Raw genomic sequence first — 23,838 nt, 5'->3', positions numbered from 1 at the left:
TTGTTTAAGGATGTGTACTATGAACTTGGTTTGGAGAAAAAAAACTACTTTTAATTTGTTGTATTATGGAGCATGGCCCGCACTTAGATGTTGTCTTCAACAAGATTAGATGTTTTATTGTTGACAAAAAAAGAAAAAAAAAGTAAACACAGATTTGAGGTGCTGGCTGTCCCAACCCAAAGATGAATGACCGAATGGTCAGAAAAGACGAGAAGGTTAGCAACATATTCATCATCCTCTCTGTTGAGGACAAAGGTGAAGAAAAGAAGAGTGAAGACGAAGCATGGCATTTTTCTCAGTGAAGCAGGATGGTATTTCTCAGTGAAACAAAATCAAAGCTTTGATATGTTGAACTACTGTGGTGTTGATGAGGTGAGTTAAAAAAACAAGCCAAGTTCAACATTCATGGTGGAAATGCTGATCATTCAGTTAACATCAGCTCTCGTCTGGGTGGTGAGTCAATGGTCAAATAAAGAGTTGGAGACATGAACTGTTTTAATCAACTGTTCTGGATGCATTCATTTACAGTAGCTGATCGAAGACATTTCTCAGAAGTGGGATGGAGATGTCTTGCTTCTTCGAGATATTCTGTTTTTGTTTCAGAATGGGCAAATCTACGTAATATGACCATTATGGGAGGTTGTTAGATTACATAATGGTCATAATTAGATTTAGGCATACATTAAATGCCTATTTTGTGATGTAATAAAGTCATAGTAATGATTTAGACAGTCTTTAATAAAGTGTTTTTTAATTTCTTTAATTTCTTGTTTTATTTTTATTTTTACCCTTTTTAAAAGGCGAAACAGCCCAAAGCACCGAAAAAACCTGGAAATAAACCATTCTCTTTCTCTGACAACTGAATAGCAATAACATCATTAAAATGCCATGCCAGTGTCTTGTGGACTCATTACATTAATAGCGATAACACCATTAATATGCCATGCCACAAATGACGGTTGACCATGAAAGGTGTGACCAAGGTTACTTGGGAGCGGGGAGCAACAATTTCAAAAGCTCCAGGGTCAGGAGCGAATTTTTATATATTTTGATACATATATGATATATGTCAACAAAAACATGTAGAATGATGAATTAGATATAAAAAGCATAAAAACATGGATTAAACCATATAACATCAATCATCTAGAAGTTATAATCTTCATCAACCATGTCCACAAGTTACAAGTTCTCATTTATATAGCATGTAAGGGTGCACATAACCAAAATAGCATCGAATGCAATCCTTCTTTGAACCCAAAATACATCGACAAATAGGCTCTAGATGGCCTCTAGCATCTAAAAAAATCATGCTACAACAAATAGCTATATATCATCAAAATCATTGCTTATCTTGGTATCTTTGTCATTAATATCAGAGTCTAAGCAATTAACATAAGATAGAAAAAATGTAGTATGTCAATGTCAAGATTTTGTTCGAGTGATGAGTACATTTTTAGTAGGGTCATGATAGAGGAGTTCGACAACCAATGTCACTAACATCAAGGTACATAGAGGGCTTGGTGCTCTTGATTAAATATGAGTCCCATACCCTAGTACATGACAAAATCCAATGCAAACATTGCAATACCCCCAATCCTGAAATCTTGAAAAACTGATAAGTCTGCTGGATTTTGAGTGAGATGTAAAATTCTACTTTCTCCATATGAAATCCAATGAGGTCGGAACCACTCTCAAACATCCTGACTCATTTCATGGCAATGTTAAAAATTTAAGTAAAAGGATGAAAATGAAAGATAATGATTCTTAAACATTACCATGAATTGCATATCAATATTAGGGACATAAGCTTGAATATTAGGAACATCTTTGTGATAAAAAAATTTGTGAAAAAAACAGGGAGCAATTTTTTTTTACCAAGAGCGATTTGCAGGGGGGAGCCACCCCCCCGCAACCTTGGATGTGATCGTGCCCACCGAGATTTGAATGTAGGTCATTGTGGGGACAATGACCCTTGCGGCTAGACCATAGCCCAATGGACCTAAGGTTAATTTGTGACTTGATAAATATTGGGTTATTAGATGATTAGGTATCCGGGAGTTACGTAATGTTCTTCCTATCCTACTATGCTTTGAGACCTTGCATCAATCAACACTTTTCTATCGTGTATTTGTCTGCCCATGTTTTATATCTTATAAGAAGGTCCATTCAAATTATATCTTGTACATCCTATGGAAGGTGGAGTCCACAGCTCGTGGATTTTGTCTTGCAAGCCTAAGGTCGTCTGCGCATTAACGGGATATGAGAGGATCATATAACTAATAACCTTCAATGCCTGCAATTTTAGCCATCCTCCAGAACCGAGATGGATATAAAATTTTCCTCTTTTATAACAACTATTGTCATGTAGACTTTGAAATATATTGAAGGTTCTTTGTCATGATTTAATGTTTTTTGCCTTAAGCCCAAGTCATATGCATTTTATAGCTGTAGACATTTAAATATCACTTATTATTGATGGCTTTCTGCTGGAAAATCCTGACCGCTAATTTAGTCGTGGTTTTGTTTACAGTTGGTTAGTGTTATGACTATCCCGTCTCCAACTGTCTTTGCAAGGCGTAGTTTGGCATACTTGATGAGTGATCAGCCTCAACTTGCTCTCCGGGATGCAATGCAGGCACAGGTATGCCAACCAGAGTGGCCAACAGCCTTTTACATGCAAGCAATATCCCTTGCAAAGCTTGGTATGGAAAGAGATTCACAGGATATGCTAAGAGAAGGAGCTACATTAGAAGCAAAGAAGAACATGTAGCATAGCTAGTTAGTTTTCTCCATGAAGGTGTATCATGACAGATATTGCCTAGATGATTATCAATGAATCGGGATTCATTGTCAATGGTGTTGACCATTTGGTCTTTTCATCACAGATAATTTATTACCTTTGTATATCTTGAATCGTCTTATCACTGTTTGTACAAATTTAATGCTTAGCATACCGAGAAACAAGAGATGAAGGACAAATATGCAAATATGCATTTGCAGCTGCATTGTTGTGTCGGCTTTAACAAGAGGAGTAAAGATGGATCTGGAGAAGATTTTAATGGTGGGTAAAAATTGGTGTAGTGATAAAACCACAGCCATGTTACCAATAATATACATATTCTAGTAAACTATTTTTATGTTTCATAGCACCTGCCGTATATCGGCCTGTAAAAATTGTTGAGTTGGAGATGGATGGATTCTGCTGACCAACAAATTTGCAGATTGATTTTTATTTTTATGCTATGGATCCCTCATTAATATGACAATTGCTCATCTCATTTTCACTGATGCTGCTCCTCTTGGTGCTACTATTCCAAAGAAAAGACTGGACTACATATCCCAGCTATTCAGTTCTAATGGCATGGACCTAGTGATGAGTACTTTGTGTTCTCTTTTTGCTATTTACTTGTACTTTCATTTTCGTTGTTATCTTTTTCTTCCAGTTTGCAGGAGCAGTTCTTGCACTCTTACATGATGTTGTTACTGGTGCTATTTTAGGTTCTATTGACTGGTGCTACTTTTGAGTTCCATTGACCTGCATTTTGGGTTATTTGTGAACATTGATAAAATAATTCAGTCGGAGTTGATAAAAAAATTAATTAAAATTCTAGATCTCACTTGTTCTTGCAATTCTTTATTTTGCATCTGATATTCTGTTGCGTAAGTGCATAGTTGCATGATTCTCGTGTCCGGTAACAATGATACACTAAAGTGATCCTGTCCAAGGCGTGGACGTCATTGAATGTGGTTATAATGCGTGTCAGTGCCCTATACCCTCCATGAGCTTGTTATATAATTTTAAATATGATGTGCGATTTGACTCACACTATGCTCTTTTCCAGCGGGAGAATTTATGATATCCTTTGCTTCCATTATTTGCACTTAAATTTTTATTTTGGAATTCATTCTCTTAACTTCAAATAGCTATTTTGTCTATGGCTTTAAGCCAAGGGGAAGAGGTGTGACGGATAATTTGTTTCACCGTTTTCATTATAGCAGCGCCTTACGAGCAAATTTTGTTTGCCACAATTTGATTTTAATACGATTATTCTAGCTACTCTGTATAATAAACTTTACGCTAAAATTCAGTTCTTGCAGAAGTAGCCACCATAATTTAAATGGACCGTTTACGGTGTTTAACATCTCTTACAGCAGGCCTACCTAGCATTCGGAAGTCTTACCGCATTTTTTTAATTTAACCACGTAAAATTGGTGTCCTACCACATCTAACATATATATATATATAGAATTTGATCTATAGTTTCATTGCCCTCGGCACAATTTTGATTTCCGAATACTTTTTAACAAATGGCAAAGCAGGATGCTAGGGTGCCTGTCGTTTGAATTTTATTATTATTTTTCTTCTCTTTAAAAAGTTTGATGTAAATGCCAATATAATTGGTCAAAGCGTAAAAGGAGAAATGTGTCTGTTGAGTTTTAGTACCATGGAATTATTTAGAATGTTTGTATATATATAATTATACATTTTGATATGAATTGTGTTGTTCTTCGTGTTGTCATGGAAGGAGTAAGCCCAAAAATGTTTTTTTCGTAGTTTCATCTATTCATAACCACATTCTAAAGGGTTTGGGGGTTTATAAATTGACCTAGATCATCAAGAATCACGAAAATATTCACCGAGATTTAACTAACATTTAAATTTTGCATTGATAAATTATCCACCCTATTTCAAACATAACCCTATTTAAATTTTCTTAAATTAATTTAATGACACTTTGATATCACTTTGTAACTCACTTGAACATCCTTATATCCTTGTTTTAATTAGAAACTTTTTACTTATTTCCCTTTCATTTCTTAATTTCTTAAAAGGATAAAATTTTAAGAATTTGAAATTAACCTTTTGAATATTTTATCCTTTAATAAAGTAACACAAAAGCAAAGTGGTTTTAGTTTTATTTTTTAATTTTTAGTTAGTGTCAAATATTTAATATACGTTTTTTACTTGTTTAAATTAGAATTAGAATTAAAATTGTATTAATCTAATTTTAATCTAGATTAATACAATACTAATTCTAATTCTAATTTAAACAAATAAAAAAAGTATATTAAATATTTGACACTAACTAAAAAAAATAAAACCACTTTGCTTTTGTGTTACATTATTTTTCTAATCATTCTCTTTCATTAAAATCGAATTAAAGAAATAATTAAAAGAGAAGCTACATTATTTCCCATCCATTCCCTATTTTTTTTTCATCTAGTCTCTTCTCTTTTATATAGTTTTTCACTTTAAATTAAAATTAAAATTAATTATATATAAAAGAGATGGGAAGCAAATGAAGGAAAAATATTCAAAAGGTTAATTTCAAATTCTTAAAATTTTATCCTTTTAAGAAATTAAGAAATGAAAGGGAAATAAGTGAAAAGTTTATAATTAAAACAAGGATACAAGGATGTCCAAGTGAGTTACAAAGTGATATCAAAGTGTCATTAAATCAATTTAATAAATTTTAAATAGGGTTGTGTTTGAAATAAGGTGGATAATTTATCAATGCAAAATTTAAGTGTCAGTTAACTCTCGGTGAATATTTTCGTGATTCTTGATTATCTGGGTAAGACCAAAAATGTTTTTTTTTCATAGTTGTATTTCTATATGCTGATGCAGCAAAAAAAACACACACCTTTGTTCGTTTTTAATTTTTATTTATTTATTTATTTTTAATTTTTAATTTTGGATTAATAATATGAATTTTAATTTTACGTGACAAAACTATAATGCTCATTTTAGAAAGCAATGCTTTTCGTTATATGAGTTTTTTTAAACTATTGTTCATTTTATAAAACAATGCTTTTTATTATAAGAGTTTTTTGTTTTGTTTTGTTTTGTTTTGTTTTTTTTTTTGGTTTTATGGAAATATTGTCAGATAATACATTTTAAAAATGTCATATAATAGAAATATGAGTATTAATAAAAAAATGTTCTCAATATGTAGTGACTAGAAAAACATGTTGAAAATGGTGCTTCAAACCTAACCAAGCTACTTTCTTGTGGAAATTAACAAAGTTACACTATAGTATGGATGATAGCTTCTTTAGCAACATATCCTTGAGAAATTCATTATTGTATCTCATTTTTTCACACAAACCATCTTGACATAGCTCACCAAGGATGACAATTCTCTAATGCAAAACTGTAGATAAACATATGTTGAAATATCGTTAGCACCATTTTTGATCTAGTGATTGCAACTTTATTGTCACTTGAAAGACACTTCATTAAAATCTATTTCTTACAAAATGCACGAGCAAAGTTTGTTTAATGTGATTGACCAACTTATATTTTTGATAGTAGGCCTATGATGATGTTGGTAATATTTTTAATAATAAAATTTGTGTTGGGAAGGTTTAACACAACATTTCAAGTTAGCCCTCTAATATTTTATTGAGGAGGTTCATATCCATTTGCATGAGGTAAACACTAGCAAACACCTCAAAAGGGTGAGTAACTAATTTGACAATGAAAGAGGAAACAACTTGCATTGCATCATCCTTGTGGGACATTGGTCCCCTCTTCATTAACATCTTTTTGGTTTTAAAACACTAGTTATTATGTTGGTAACGTTTATCTTCTTTTTATTACTTCACTTCACCTTTCATGTTGAATTAGCAAATTGAAAATGACACTAGGTGTATGATCGGTCACTTGACAGTTTAATAACATTAATTGCTTGATTGATAACCAATGATTGATGCATTGGAATAGTTGTGCTTGTAGGTTATTTTTCCCTTTTCCTCCACTCCTTGTAGCTTTTGCCACTAAGTAGCATATGAGACAATTGAGTCCTTGCCATTTCTAAGTTTTTTAGCCTAAGAGGGGAAACATGCCCATAATGGTTAGGGCATGTGTATGTAGTTTCATTCAATTCTGTGTCAAAGTCAAGTTATCCTTTAAGAGTTGGAGAACTTGTTGATGGTTGATGTGATATTCCATTTCTTGAACCTTAGAATTGCCACTTAGAGATGATGTGATGGACGATGGATGATATCCATAAAGCGCCATAAATGGGGCCATTTTTGCTGTGGTATGGAAGGAAGTGTTATACCACTATACTGCGAGAGGTAACCACTTGACCCATTGTGTTTGTTTATCATATACAAAGCAACAAATATATCCTTCCAAACATTTGTTCACAATCTGAGTTTTCCTATCATTTTGAGGATGATAATATGAGCTATGAGCCAATTGAGTACCAAGACAAGAAAATATTCCTGTCCAAAAATTTCTAGTGAAAATGGAATCTCTGTCATTTACAATAATCTTTGGGTTTCCATGTAGCTTTTGAATTGTTTCCACAAATGCAATAACGACTGTACTGGAATTGAAAGGATAAGATAGTGAACAAAAGTGTGCATACTTGGTAAGTCTATCAATTACCACCATGATAACACTCTTTCCTGTGGATTTGGGTAGACCTGTGATGAAATCTATTGAGACCTCCTGCCAAAGTTGACTTGGATATGGTTGTAAAAGACGTCGGGTCTTAATTGTTTCGACTTTATTTTGTTGGCAAACTAAACATTCTGCGACAAACTTCTAAATATTAGATTTAAGGCCATCCCAAAAAAATTATTCTTGACCATGTGGCAAGTTTTAAAAATCCTAAGTTCCCTCCTATAGGAGAGGTGTGCAATTCCAAAAGAATTTTTTGCTTGAATTGAGGGATTTTACATATAAGCGATCTTTGTACCACAATGAATCATTTTTCCAGCTAAATGTATTAAATGCATTGGGATCTTACTGCAACTTTTAGATGAGTCTCCACACCTTTTCATCATTCTTTCATTCATCCCTTGCTTCAGTTATCCAATCAAGTTGGATAATAGAAATGGCATAGTGCAATGCCTCCACATCCTCATCCTTTCTTGAGAATGCATTTGCAACAACATTTTGCTTCCCTTTTTATGTAGATGATTTCAAACACTAGTACAAATGGGGCCAAAATCTGACGGCTATTTGTTGGATATTCAACATCTTGTCGTCGACTATCTGACACATTGGAGTCAAGCAACTTGTCACTCGTGTTGTGTCAAATAGTCGACATTTTATTAAGTTTCAAATATTCGATGCGCTGATGCTGGATAACCGACGACAAAAAATCGCTGAAAATGTCATGTCTATCAAGTCACCATGATATAACCTTGTATCATTGTTAGAGTAATTTTTGGGATTTGTGACGACATACTTATGATAATTAGATATAAGAAAATATGATCCTTAGAGAGATTCTTCAAATTATCCTTTTTGCTAGACATCCTCATCATCTAAAGAGGGACCCATGCTTGGATCAAGAATGTCTTCCTTAACAAGAATAATGTTTTTTCGTAAAAAATACCCTTCAAAACTCCTAAACACAATAAAATTCTCCACAAATTGTTCTTTCATTACACATCAAATTTCACAAGGTGTCTATGAGATTTAAGGGCTTCAAATTTTTAAAGATATGAAAAAAGTCAAATTTTCATCACCATGTTTCACTAAATATTTTTTACCCATATTCATGCATTCAGTCTTATGACAAAGCAAAGCACTTTTTGATAAATATTTGATCCATACCTTGCCCAATGAAATATGTGACTTATGTCATGGAATATAAGAGGCCTCAATAAAAAAAGAAAATGATTCCTCTTAAGATATGAAGTCATGACAAAAAAACTAGATATCTTGCTATTACAAAAACAAAGTGTAGTGCTTGGCACATATAGAATATCATCATATCATGTTGTCCAAGTAGTGACATAATAGAAAAAATGTTAATGAAATGGTAGAGGGAATAGCCATCCTCTATAAAATTGCTAATATCATCCTCTTAGATGTGATAATGGAGAATCAGCTCATTTAAGAACCTGCTAGGAAATTAGATCCAAAGAAATAGGCACAATAGCCAACTTTTATGGCCCATTAATGTCCCACCTTAAGGGAACCTTCATTGACTCTATACAAGAAGTAGGGGGAAGAAATAAAATAACTTAATGGATTCAATGAGGGGATTTCAACATTGTCAACTCTTTATTCGAGAAAATAGGAGTTCAATGACTATGGGAAAATGAAACCCATTTCAAACAATTCAATAAGAACCTTAAGCTCATAAACATCCAAACCATATATGTGTTGATTTTTGGTAGCTTGGGAGGTACTCCAAGCCCTAGGGTTCGGGGATTAGAGGTTGGAGCACCACAATAGAGCATTATGGGCTTGGAACCCAAGATGTGGGATTTGCACCCAAGCATGTGGGTGTGAATCCATGAGGTCCACTAGACATGTGATGGATGGAGATGATAGAGGATGTCGAGACAAATCCGATGCATCGAGAATCATCGAATTCCGAGTTATCTATGCAGATATATGATTTTTTGAAGTCAAGGAATGGTTTTTGTGGCACCTAGAGCAAGTCGACCTTGTGTATTTGTATGCCACAAGACATGTTGGAGACAACACGAGTTGTATAAATAGGAGTGACATTGAAGGTCATTCCTCACCATCCAAGTGCATAAAATCATCACCATAATTCTCTAATGCAGCTGCAAATGCAAAGGCAGACTAGCATGGAGTATTTTCTAAGTTTTTGAGGTGTCTCTTGTCTTGGTATAGGTCCAAGCTATTGCATGAAGGAGGCCGCATTATAGAGAGGGTTTTAGGGCTATTTTGGGTGCGGTTTTGTGTGGAGGGAGCTCTGTTTGCTACAACGCAGTAGCATGGTCACATGGGAGTGTTGTAAGGGTCGTTTTAGGCTACTGTAGGGCACCACAGGCATAAACAAAAGTTTGGAAGATGACAATGCAGGTTGGAGAGGTCTAGACAACGTTATCAAGGGCTGGTTTCTTCCTAGACTTACAATACTTGATAATAGGGGCATATTGGAGCAACGCTGTAGTTGCTAGAGTGGTTCTGGAGGAGGAAACGAGGGCTATAGAAGTGGGTTATAAGCCCTAACCAATATAAGAACTTGCAATAGAGAATGGACCTACAAACCAAGGTATGTATTAGTGATTTCTTGTTGATTTGATGCTAGGGATGGTGTTCTAGTATGGACAGAAGTATTAGGTACCTTAGGATTGTTGGAGGGAAATGTGCAGGTGACCCAAGAGTAGCCCATAATCAGTAGTCATAAAGGAGTTTGAGAGCTAAAGGTGGGTGAAGTATTGAGCCTATGAGTAGCTCTTTGAAGGAGGAAGGAAGTTACTAGAAGAGGCAGTTTGGTGCTCAACAATTGGCTAGCCTAGAGGAGCAGATTGGATTAGCTGAAGGTCATTGTAGCAGAAGAGAATTGCAACAGTGATAGCAAGAAACCCTCTTGGAGTCTCTATGTGTTGTTCCTTGATGGACAAAGGAAAAACTAGTGAGAATATTGGGAGTAGGACCAACAGGTTACATGGTATGACAAAGCAATTGTGAGGTGCACTACATCAACTAGATAGTCAAATTATCGTGTATTTGTATTCTTGTACTTGTGGATATTTGAGGGCCGTTATCCCTAGTACGGGAGCCCTAGACTGTTGTATTATTTAGTTAGATTAATATGATGAATATTTTGTTGTTGTACATGTGTATATTTTGTGAACTAGTATATTTACTGTTGTCTATTGTTCCACTGTGCAAAGTAGTTTCGTTGTGATTCTTGGTTTGGTAGCATCAGGGATTTAAGATTCTATCTTGGACACCATGGTCATGGAAAAACAACATCATATTAGAGCATATATGAGCTACTTTGAGGGACATTTAATCAGAGTGTGCACAACGAAGTACAACCTAAGAGGGAGTTGGTCACATTGTAAGTGAAGGGCTCACTACAATGTCAAAGTTGCAGGTTGTTCTCTAGTATGAGGACATGTTGGAATGGTAATCCAACTATAGTCTATTGAAAGAAAGGATCAAGTTGGTCTTGTAGGTCAACAAGATATGGGATTTCACCGAGAAAGCTATGAAGAAGCCAATTGACCCCAAGGAGCTAGAAGTCTATGAAGAATTGGATACGAAGGTGACATTGATCATCTTAGAAGGTGTGAAGGACTCCCTAATACCACATTTTTCCAGGAAGAACACCGCACATGAGATGTTGATGGCTCTTCAGAATTTGTTCTAGAATAAGAGCGAGAACCAGGTGTTTGTATTGGAGGACTGTTGAGCCTCGAAACCACACTTTTCCTACACATTTTCTTAAACCTTTTCCATCCACTTGGACCTCATAAGCTATCAACATCACTGCATATTGAGTTTAAAAGAGCACATAAAGTGGTTTTCTAACTATGTTTGTGTTTGCTATTTGAGATTTTTGCTCATAAGATGCGGAATCTTGTCACTTTCCGCAGCCAGTCCAACTTTCCGCAACCTTTTTGTTAAACTCTATATTGCAGGTGTCTTCAGGCAAATCGAGCCACATGGGCAAGTTGGAAATGACGTGGACATGGACCGAGTCCTATTGGCTCAGTCGAATTCATCAAAGAAGGCCGTGGTCAAAGGTGGTCAAGCGGTGGTCAAATATAGGAGTCCTACAGCAACAAGACTCCGTTTCCAACCACGTGAAGACTTGCGTGGCCGTTCCTAGATCTCTGGGGACATATCAACACCTGTGGACTGCTCCATAAGCCGAATCCAACAGCCACCCTCAATAGATTTAATCATCACGGCAGCCATGATGCTAGATCCATGGACATTGTCGTTCACGTGTCCTCTATCAGCGTAGTTTTTAGGAAATTAGTTATGTAGCCTTCTGTTATAAATAATGCGTTCCCATACGCATAATAGTTAGTCTTTGTAATGTAATTTTGCTGTTAAGAAAGCCCACTATGCCGTGACACTGTTTCGTTGTTATGACTGCGTTTTGAATATATGAGAAGACTCTGTTTATAAGCACAATTCGTGGTTGATCGCTGTTGCCCGAGGTTGTGAAGAGGGCCCCTGCACACGCCGAGGTTTTGTTTATTGCTGTATAATTTCATGCTGTGTTTCCTTACGTTCATTATGTCATAGTTATTCACGTGTATATATTGCATTTCTTATGGTATTAACGTTTTATTTCTGTCCATAATTTTACATGCTTTATACTGCTGTTAACGCCGATCAGTGTATTTGTTCTAGATTACAGTAGGTAGCTCGGGCATTTGCATATAGTTTTCACAATGACTAATGACATGGAATCAGTCTTGTCTTTCTGCTAATTTATTTTTCTTAGCTTTTAATTCTAGCACTGTTTTGTTTATTTCAAGATTGTTCATTGGCTTTATTAGTTAGATTAGATATTAAATTGCTCATCTCATTTTCAGTTACCTCCAAAAGCCATAGCGAGACTAATTGTGAGGGATTGAAGTATGAGTGTGTAATTTGATATTATTTTATCTTTATTCAAATTAGATATTAAATTACTCATATCATTGTCAGTTACCTCCGAAAGCCACATCGAGACTAATGGTGAGGGATTGAAGTATGAGTGTGTAATTTGATATTAGTTTTATTTTCCTGCAAATTAGATATCAGATTGCTCAAGTTGTTTATGATTACCTCCGAAAGCCATAGCGAGACTAATGGTGAGGGGTCAGAATATGAATTGATGTAATTTGATTTTAGCTTTACTTTACTTGCACCTTTTTGGATTTCTTTGAGTACAGTAGCTTAATTCATTTATTTTGTATTTAGACAGCAATAGGGATAATGATTTCATGATCAATAGTTCACTGTTTGTTTAATTAGAATAGTGGCACATTTTCATTTTCTTTTAGGAATTAATTTCATCATTGCATGTTTTAAGATCTTCTGAAGTTTGAAGTTTTGGAAATCATTTTAAAGGACATAATTGCCTTGAATATTTATATCCATTTAGAATTTCCATTTCACAGTAGGATATAAACTAAGATAAAAACCCCCAAAAACAAAATAAAAATAAAAAACAACAAAAAGTAAGAAATAAGTTATCTTGCACATATAGTGCGCCACACTTCAACAGTTTACGACTCCCGAATTGACAATTAATATAGTAATTTAGGACACTCTAAATTGACCAAACATTTTGGCGCCGTTGTCGGGGAAGTGTAACTAGGTAGCCAATTTCTTAAAAAAAAAGAGAAAAAATTTAAAGAAGGGAAAAATTGATAACTTCTCAAAGTATGCTCTCCTCTTGCACCTAGTGTGATCTGGAGGATCAGAAAAGAGAGTTATTGGTTCAATAATTTCTTGAGTATGCTCTTTTCTTGCACCTAGAGTGATTTGGAAGATTAGAAAGAGAATTATTAGCCCGATTTGAAGATAAAAATAAAAAAATGACATACATAGAGTAAGAGATTCTAGGGGAATGTTTATAGCTAGGGCCAAGAGTTCGATTTTTACAACTCCATCTACTTCAAGGCATAGAAAAGATACACCTCCATCATCTCCAACTCACACTCCCAGCCTTAGGATTCCTGGAATTCAAGGGGCAGTAGCTGAATTAGGAGACTCTCCCACACTATCCACCAAATCTGACTTAGGAAAAGAACCTTTCTTCACTTTTACAGGGGAACATATTGTAATCAAAGAAGTAGAATCACCTGAAGAAGAAGAGGGAGAAATTCCTCCTCGTTCGCCATTAGTAGAAGAACCAGAGGACTCTGAAAACTCTGGGGAAACTATCATGACAGAGGAAGTAGTAAACGGATTAGGAGGAGGAGGTAGAGGTAGAGGTAGAGGAGGAGGAAACAATGGAGGAGGTAGAGGTAACAATGGGGGAAATAGGGATGGAGATAACTCATTTGGATTTCCTATAGTTGATGAGGAATCTTGTACAACAATGAAAACATCTCACCATCTGTCCTCCCAAACTTTTATGGGTTGCGAAGTGAGGATCCTGAAACATTTCTATTTGAGTTTGAAGTCGTGTGTCGAACTTATGACTATATGGAAGACTCTCAAAAACTAAAATTGTTTCCTTCAACATTGAAGGGAGGTACTTTGAAATGGTTCATGGGATTAGTCACTCAATCTATTAGGACTTGGAATGATATGAAACAAACATTTTTGGATAGATACCTGGACTATTGCATGCTTACCAACCATAAGGATGGGGTATTCAAAATGGTGCAAAATGAAGATGAAAAATTGGAGGATTTACTTGAAAGATTTCAATACAACTTGAAAAGAGAAAAAATGAGTAGCTTAGATGAGGAGACCTTGAAATCCCTTCTATTAAAAGCCATTAGAGATGAATGGATAGATATTTTAAACATGATGGGAAAGGGAGATATTTCTCAACTTCCACTTCATGACATAGTAGAACTGTGTCCATTTCTCAAGGGGAAAATCTAAAACTGGAAAAGGGCCTAGAGATCATTCTCTTATCAGAGCAAACAAATCTGCAACTGGATCAGTAAGTAGGGCAGATATTGGCAATATGTTTGATGAGTTCAAAATTGATATTCTAGGAGCCTTAGTGAACAACTAGACACCCTTAAAATACAAAACAAGCAGAAGGCAGAAGCTGAAGCCTTGGCCATCTTTTGTTCAAAATGTAGGAAGAAACATGCTCTAAGGGAATGCCCCTTGGATGCAAAAGTTGTAGAAACATGTATGATTTGCTCGGAAAGCCATGAGACCAAGGATTGTCCTTCAATTCCTGGGCTCAAAGTTGTCTTTCAAGAAGATCCAAATTCAGTAGAATCTCTCTGTTTTGTTTCAAGGAGACCTTGGCAGGGGCAACAAAATCAAGGGTTTAATAACCCTATGAACTTTCAACCCCCACCAAATTGGAATCCTTGGCAACAACCTTGGTCCCAACCTCAAAATCCATATCAATCATGGGTACAAGGTATGCAAAATCCTTATGGGAGATTTGCTCAATTTTATCAATATCCTCCATCTTTTCAAAATCAACAAGCCCCACAACTTCCAAATCAAAATCCACAACTTTTATTTCCATTTCCACAACAACAACCTTCTCAACAAAATCCAGATTCTCAACTCTTGTTTCCATTCCAACAAAAGACAAATCAACTACCATCCCAGCCATTGCCAAATCCCAATAATAAAAATCCTCAGAATGCTTACATGGTAGAAGGACAACAATTTCCTACCTATATGATTGTTCCTCTTAATGATGTACAACTCAAATCTGGTAGAGTTTTAGAAAAACCTTCTATAGATGCTCAAAAGCAAAGTATTTCTGAGGAAGATTCTCTTAAAGCCAATAAAGGTTCTGAAGCATCCCTTCAAAACCAAAACACTCAAAAAGAAAAAGAAAAAGAGTCAACCCCCACAACTCCTATAGTTGAGCAACCTGCATCTTCATCCACACCACCTTTCCCTGAAATATTACAAATTGACAAAGGGGTGGAAAAACAAATCTTGTTGCCTGACTATGATTTCTTAGATGAATTAAAGAATGTTTGTATCAAGATTCCCTTGCTACAAGCCATTAGAGAGATTCCTATTCTAGCAAAAATAATAAAGGAGTTGAGTCTCAAAAGACCAGGAAGGAAACCAAGAGATACAAGAAGAATCCACCTGGTAGGAAAAATTGCAGATATCATGATGGGAAAAATTACCATGCAAAATTATGTAGATCCCAGTAGTCCAATTGTCAAGACACATATAAATGGGGTAGAAATTCTGAGTAGTCCAATTGTCAAGACACATATAAATGGGGTAGAAATTCTGAATACTTTGATTGACTTAGGGGCTGCTATCAACATTATGAGTAGATAGACTATGGAACAACTAAAACTTCCTAATCTTGTTTTTACACCTACCCTACTGCAACTTGTAGATAGATCAATAATCAAACCAGATGGTGTATTAGAAGATATTTCAGTCTCCTTAGATTCTTAGGAATATCCAGTAGATTTCATGATTTTGACTCCCAAGAGTAATTTAGGAGGGCACCCACTCATCTTAGGAAGACCTTGGCTAGCCACATCGATGCTTTCATTAGTTGTAGATCTGGAGATATGTACATTTTTGATGGTAATTCGACAAAGAAGTTCAATTTGTATCCTCCAGCAAAAGCAATTACAGAAGTAGGAGATAATGAATGGGTCGATGATGAGGACACTATACAACCTGTCTTTACTATTTCTGAAATTAGTGAAGATAGTCAAATTCTAAACACATTAGAAAATTTTGAAACATCTTCAGAATATGACCACACATAATTTCAATTAGATTCTGACATTGAGTATCTATCATCAAGACAAATGTCTCTTTATTCTATGGAAGAGTTTGGTAGTTCTACCATTGAGATTTTTCCAGGTAAAACATTGAATATCAACAAAAACTTGGAAAAATCACAACAGGGAGAGCTAACCAAAATCTTGCAAAGACATTCCACTGCGTTTGCATGGGAGTATACTGATATGAAAGGTATTGACCCTAAGACTTGCATTCATCACATCTACATTGAGGAAAACAATAGACTAATCAGACAACCTCAGAGAAAGATGAATCCAAACCTTAGGGATATAGTGAAAGAAGAGTTCCAAAAACTACTCAATGTAAACTTCATTTATCCAATTTCAGATAGTTGATGGGTTTCTCCTTTGGTTATAGTACTTGAAAAGAATGGTAAATGGAGGGTATGCATTGATTACAGGGAATTGAATAAAGCTATTTTGAAGGATCACTTTCCTTTGCCCTTTATCAATCAAGTATTAGATACATTAGCAGGCAAAAAGTACTTTTCATTTCTGGATGGTTTTAGTGGCTATAATCAAATTCAGGTAGCACTTGAAGATCAAGATAAGACCACATTTACTTGTCCATGGGGAACTTTTGCTTATCGAGTACTTCCTTTCGGATTATGTAATGCACCTGCAACATTCCAAAGAGCAGTAATAGGAATTTTTTCTGATCTAATCCATGATTGTGTAGAGGTTTATATGGATGATTTTACAGTTTATGGTAATTCGTTTGAAGAGGCATTAGAGAATTTGGAAAAAGTCCTTATAAGATTTAAAGAAACAAACCTTTCATTGAGTCATGAAAAATGCTTTATGATGTTCACTGAAGGTATTGTTTTGGGACATCACATCTCAGGGGATGGGATTAAAGTCGATAGATCAAAAGTTGAAGTCATCTCCAAGTTGCCTATTCCAAATTGTCAAAAAGATGTTAGAAGTTTTCTGGGATTTACTGGGTACTATAGAAGATTTATAGATAACTTCACTAAAATAACATCTCCACTCTTCAAATTGCTTACAAAAGACTGTGAATTCAAATGGGATCTTGATTGCCAATCATCATTTGAAACTTTGAAGACAAGAATATCTGAAGCACCTATCTTGAGAGGACCAAATTGGAAACTTCCTTTCCATATTTCTATAGATGCTTCAGATACAGCTCTAGGAGCTGTGTTGGGACAAAAAGATATAGTTCCTTATGCCATTTACTATACTAGTAAAAATTTGACTCCCACTGAGTTGAACTATACTGTGACTGAAAAAGAGTTCTTAGCTGTTATTCATGCAATCAATAAGTTCAGACATTATATAACATGCTATGAAACTTTTATTCATACTGATCATTCTGCGATTAGATATTTAATGAACAAACCTGTTACTAATGGCAGAGTTACAAAGTGGCTCTTACTTTTACAAGAATTCAATATTACTGTGTTAGATAGAACAGGAAAACAAAATACAGTAGCTGATTTCTTGTCTAAGATCCAGAATACTAAAGAAGATTCTCCTGTAGAGGATAAGTTTCTGGATGAATATTTATTTGCAGTAACTACTAAGACCCCTTGGTATGCAGATATTGCTAACTATTTGGTTACAGGGAAACTACCTCCACATCTATTTCCTAGTGAAAGAAGAAAGATTATTTAGGAAAGTTCAAAATATTCATGAATTTCTAACGAATTGTTTAAAACAGGGCCAGATCTTGTGATCAGAAGATGTGTTAGGGAAGATGAAATGCCTGACATCCTCAAGGCATGTCATGATGAATCATGTGGCGGACACTTTGCTGACAAAAAGACAACCTATAAAATCCTCTCTTTAGGATATCATTGGCCTTCCCTTTTTAAAGATGCAAAAGAATATGTAAAAAGGTATGACAACTACCAAAGAGTAGGGAAACCGACAATTTCAAATGAAATGCCATTGAAACCACAGGTACTCATCGAAGCCTTTGAAAAATGGGCTTTAGATTTCATTGGACCTATTAATCCACCATCTAAACAAAAGAAGTATAAATTGGTATGTACTGATTATGTCACTAAATGGGTAGAAGCCAAAGCATTACTTTCTGCTACTGAAAATTCAGTTGTTAATTTTCTTTATGAGGATATTTTTACTGGCTTTGGTGTTCTAAGAGAAATTGTGACAGATCAGGGAAATCAATTCACATCTAACCTAGTGGAGAAGCTGATGGAAGAATACAAAATCAAGCACATAAAATCTACTCCTTACCATTCGAAAGCAAATGGCCAAGTGGAGTCTACAAACAAAGTTATTGAAGGCATCATCACCAAAACTATTCATCTACATAGAAGAGATTGGGCAGAAAGGCTTCCTAAAGCCTTATGGGTCTACAGAACTACATGGAGGAATACAACATGACATTCTTCCTATGAACTTGTTTATGGGAAAGAAGTCCTGCTCCCCATTGAGTTTCAAGTCAAAACTTTCAAGATGGCAGTTCAGTTGGGGATGGATCTATCAGAAGCCTAAAAGCATAGAATGGAGCAATTGAATGAGCTAGATGAGATTAGACAAGAAGCAATCCTAAGAACTGATCTAGTTCAGTATCAAAGAGATAAGTGGCATGATAAATACATCAAAGAGAAAAAGTTTCAAGAAGGAGACTGGGCATTGCTATTTAATTCCAAGTTTAAAGACTTTAAAGGTAAATTTCAGACTCATTGGCTTGGGCCATATGAGATTGAAAAAGTCTTTAGAAATGGAGCGGTAAGAATCAAAACCATTGATGAATTTCAAACTCCTCTTATTATGAATGGCCACAGATTAAAAGTCTATCATAAGCCACTCTCAAAAGAGGAATTTGTCAAAACGTTTCAAGATAGTTATGCAATAAGGCTGGTGAAGAAGAATCCTTCTTCTTCTCCATCAGCCTAGCCTTTGTTCCTTTCTATTTCTGAAAAAAAATAGAAAATAAAAAAATAAAAAAATTTAAAAAAATTGTATAAGCTTGAAAACCAATCACAGATTGGCAGTCTTATACAGAAAATATAGGGTGAAAATCAGAATCTTTTGACGCCCTATATTTTTCCCCGTTTTTTTTTTCCACTCCACTTCATTTTCATTTCACTCCACCTCATTTCATTCCACTCTATTTAATTCAATTCATTTCATTCCACCAATAAAATTTTTTATGACCATTCATTCAGTCATCATTTATCCATCTTCATTCAGTTAAATTATTGCTGTGTCAGTTTCCGCAGCTGAAACTAGTTTCCACAGCCAGAAGCAGTTTCCGCAGCTATCACTATGTTTTTCAAAACTGACAATCAGATGTTAGTTGAATAATCATGAAATCAAATGCAGGTATGACTGAGGACATATTATGAAGACATGGGGCACCTAAAGGCATCAATAAGGAGCAGCTGATCAAGGGTTAATGGACAACAAATGGCAAAATTTCCAAGGTATGAGTAGAAATTTATTTCAACTAGCAATCAAAGCACATTTTTGCATAGTTATTAAACCATAAGCTCCACTATATGCAATGATTGGCATGATAGCCTCCATAACCATTCCATGACATTCCTCCATGAACCATGCATTTATTTTCCAAACGGTCTTATGATTAGCCTTCGGATTTAATTTGTGTTGGCTGTATGTTAACACTCCACCTGTAATCATGAGGACGTAGTCGATTTGACTACGGCTCTTCTCAGCCGCACAAAATCCGCAGCCGTTTCATAAACATGTTCGCGTCTACTCCGCAGCCACTCAATTTAAAATTCTGCCGGATGCACTTTACTCCCCCTACTGTTCTATTGACATCACAGCTGCATTTCCACCTTGCTCACATAAGCCTTCGCCCCATTTCACGAATTCACTTCCGCTGCCTGTCCTCTGTTTTCCGCTCACAGTCACTGGTTTTCTCCATAAACTCTGTTCACTCCCATAACCTAGCCGTCTCACTTCTGCTAAACCCTCCTCAGGCAGACAAATTTTAAGAACAGAAGAAAGGATGGGTCTGTTGTTGAGGGCAGAACTAGAAGGGCCCAAATTTTTGGAAGGATACCCGCAAGTGAAAGACACATTGAAGAAGGCAAGATGGCTACGGTTTATACAAAAATTCAAAGGCTACAATAAGGAGATTACAAAGACCTTTGCGAGGTCTTTTAACGGCCAGGAGGTGGAGATTGGGGACCTTAAGTTTACAATCACCGAGGCATCCATAGCAGCCGTTATAGAACTCCCGCAGGAGGGTGAACGCTGGTTCAAGAACAAGAGCTTTGACGAGAAGGCTTGGAGAGTCATACTACATAATCCAGGTATGGATGTAACTATATTCAAACGAGGAATTCCTGTCCATGCTTTAAAAGAGGAGTGGGCCAGTTTACTGTTAATTATTCAAAAGTTCATTACTTGTGAAGGCCGTTTCGGGTCAATGTATATGTATCATACCCAGTTGTTGATGAACTTTTTAGAAAACCAAACCCTCAATCTGCCCTACTTTTTATTGTTGAGCTTGAAAAAGATGTGCACAACAGTCCAAAAGAATATAGAAGACATAGAACCCCATTTGTATCATCATGGGCTTGTGAGAATTCTAATTGAAGACCAGTTGAAGAAAAAAAGGGACACTTGGGAATGGTTTTTGGTGAGAAACTACTTTCAAGAGCCACCCGAGGTACTTGAGAGTAGTACAACAAGAAGGAGTAGGAGGAAGGAGACAAGAATTCAAGACTCTCCTATTAGCAAAACCAAAGAAGTTAATCAAAAAGAGAGGATGGAAAGAACCAAGGATAGAAGCCAAGGAAAATCAAAAGGGAAACGAGACATAGAAGCTGTATATCAAATTGCAAAGCCTTCTCAAAAAGAATATCACCAAACACTGTCCGAAAGATTAGCTTATCTTCGAGAACAAGCGGCTGTAGCCAAGAAGAAACGAAAAGGAAAGTAGAGTATGGAGGAAGATACTAATCCACAGCATGTAAGAAGAAGCTCTAGGCTTAAAGGGAAATTAAAGACAATAAAAACCAAAGGGCATCACTTTATTGATTTGGGGGAGGGAACCCCAGAAAAGCCTCCAGCAACCTCTCCTGACCGTAACCCACACCATACTTCCATCTCACAGCCAGATGTTGACATGAGTCCCTCTCGGCAAAATTTTGAAATCAATCCTTCTCAACAGGATTTTGGGGTCAGCCCAAGGAAAACTACACCTGAGATAGATCTGAATCAGTAGGAGATGTTTGATTATCTATAATCCTTGGAAAAGGCAGCCAAAGGCCCAAGCACTTCATCCACTCAGCCTCACACAGCACAAGAAGCTTTAGTTCAATCGTTGAAACAAGAAGTCTTTGAATTGGAGGTTTTAAATAGACATATTAAAAATGAAAATGAAGCATTAAAGGAGCAAAGCAGATTGGACAAGATCATTCATGACAACACTATGTTACATCTAGGACTGTGGTAGAAAAAGAATAGGAAATTGAAGAAGAAATGCAAGAGGTTGAATACAACACTTATCAACCTCAAATTCAGATGCTTGATGAGGAAGCCTAGGATGGTGGTAGTACCAAGGAAGAGGAGAAGAGGATTGGATGTGCTGGCAGAGGTGTTATAGCACATGGACTAAAGGGAGGATGATACAAATTTTGGTTGCATGGGGACATGCAACACCTTTGCAGTGGGGGTATGTTGAGCCCCGAAACCACGCTTTTCCTACACATTTCTTAAAATTTTTCCATCCACCTGGACCTCATAAGCTATCAACATCACTGCATATTGAGTTTAAAAGAGCACATAAAATGGTTTTCTAACTATGTTTTGTGTTTTCTGTTTGAACTATATTTTTGCTCATAAGCTGCGGAATCTTGTCACTTTCCACAGCTAGTCCAACTTTCCACAGCCTTTTTGTTAAACTCTATATTGCAGGTGTCTTCAGGCAAATCGAGTCACATGGGCAAGTTGGAAATGACGTGGACATGGACCGAGTCCTATTGGCTCAGTCGAATTCATCAAAGAAGGCCGTGGTCAAAGGTGGTCAAAATATAGGGGTCCTACAACAATAGGACTCCGTTTCCAACCACGTGAAGACTTGCATGGCCGTTCCTAGAACTCTTGGGACATATCAACACCTGTGGACTGTTCCATAAGCCGAATCCAACAACTACCCTCAATAGATTTAATCATCATGGCAGCTATGATGCTAGATCCATGGACATTGTCGTTCACGTGTCCTCTATCAGCACAGTTTTTAGGAAATTAGTTATGTAGCCTTCTGTTATAAATAATGCGTTCCCATACGCATGATAGTTAGTCTTTGTAATGTAATTTTGCTGTTAAGAAAGCCCACTATGCTGTGACACTGTTTCGTTGTTATGACTGCGTTTTGAATATATGAGAAGACTCTGTTTATAAGCACAATTCGTGGTTGATAACTATTGCTCGAGGTTGTGCAGAGGGCCCCTGCACACGCCGAGGTTTTGTTTATTGCTGTATAGTTTCATGCTGTGTTTCCTTACGTTCATTATGCCATAGTTATTCACGTGTATATATTGCATTTCTTATGGTATTAACGTTTTATTTCTGTCCATAATTTTACATGCTTTATACTGCTGTTAATGCTGATCAATGTATTTGTTCCAGATTACAGTAGGCAGCCCGGGCATTTGCATATAGTTTTCACAATGACTAATGACATGGAATCAGTCTTGTCTTTCTGCTGATTTATTTTTCTTAGCTTTTAATTCTAGCACTGTTTTGTTTATTTCAAGATTGTTTATTGGCTTTATTAGTTAGATTAGATATTAAATTGCTCATGTCATTATCAGTTACCTCCGAAAGCCATAGCGAGACTAATGGTGAGGGATTGAAGTATGAGTGTGTAATTTGATATTAGTTTATTTTTCTGCAAATTAGATATTAAATTACTCATATCATTGTCAGTTACCTCCGAAAGCCATAGCGAGACTAATGGTGAGGGATTGAAGTATGAGTGTGTAATTTGATATTAGTTTTATTTTCCTGCAAATTAGATATCAGATTGTTCAAGTTGTTTATGATTACCTCCGAAAGCCGTAGCGAGATTAATGGTGAAGGGTCAGAATATGAATTGATGTAATTTGATTTTGGCTTTACTTTACTTGCACCTTTTTGGATTTCTTTGAGTACAGTAGCTTAATTCATTTCTTTTGTATTTAGACAACAACAGGGATAATGGTTTCATGATCAATAGTTCACTGTTTGTTTAATTAGAATAGTGGCACATTTTCATTTTATTTTAGGAATTAATTTCATCATTGCATGTTCTAAGATCTTCTAAAGTTTGAAGTTTTGGAAATCATTTTAAAGGACATAATTGCCTTGAATATTTATATCCATTTAGAATTTCCATTTCACAGTAGGAGATAAACTAAGATAAAAACCCCCAAAAACAAAATAAAAATAAAAAACGACAAAAAAGTAAGAAATAGGTTATCTTGCACATATAGTGCACCACACTTCAACAATTTACGACTCCCGAATTGACAATTAATATAGCAATTTAGGACACTCTAAATTGTCCAAACAAGGACAATTTGATGTCCACCAAGATGTTGCAGGGTGAAGGAGTGATTTCATATCTGACGAGGTTGTCTCTGGTCAAATATTAGATTTATGCTGTTAGTGTGCCTATTTTAGATTCTAATATGGTGATGATTGCTTTAAAAG

At 35.8% G+C, this 23,838-nt stretch overlaps 1 protein-coding gene across 2 annotated transcripts in view; it reads left to right on the top strand.

The window, feature by feature from the left end:
- Nucleotides 1-3,287, top strand: part of BSK2 (BR-signaling kinase 2) — an 81,361-nt gene extending 78,074 nt beyond the window's left edge. For both annotated transcript variants that reach the window (XM_089445942.1, XM_089445941.1), the window contains one exon: nucleotides 2,534-3,287. In XM_089445942.1, the coding sequence (XP_089302068.1) occupies nucleotides 2,534-2,773 (240 nt within the window). In that variant the 3' untranslated portion in view covers nucleotides 2,774-3,287. The remainder of the gene's footprint in view (nucleotides 1-2,533) is intronic.
- Nucleotides 3,288-23,838: the final 20,551 nt, after the last annotated feature.

The sequence above is a fragment of the Pinus tabuliformis genome, chromosome 9 (assembly GCF_031772625.1).
Source record: "Pinus tabuliformis cultivar Carrire ecotype Pingquan chromosome 9, CPIR1, whole genome shotgun sequence".
NCBI classification, from domain to species: Eukaryota; Viridiplantae; Streptophyta; class Pinopsida; order Pinales; family Pinaceae; genus Pinus; species Pinus tabuliformis.
This window is presented reverse-complemented; position numbering and strand designations above follow the sequence as displayed.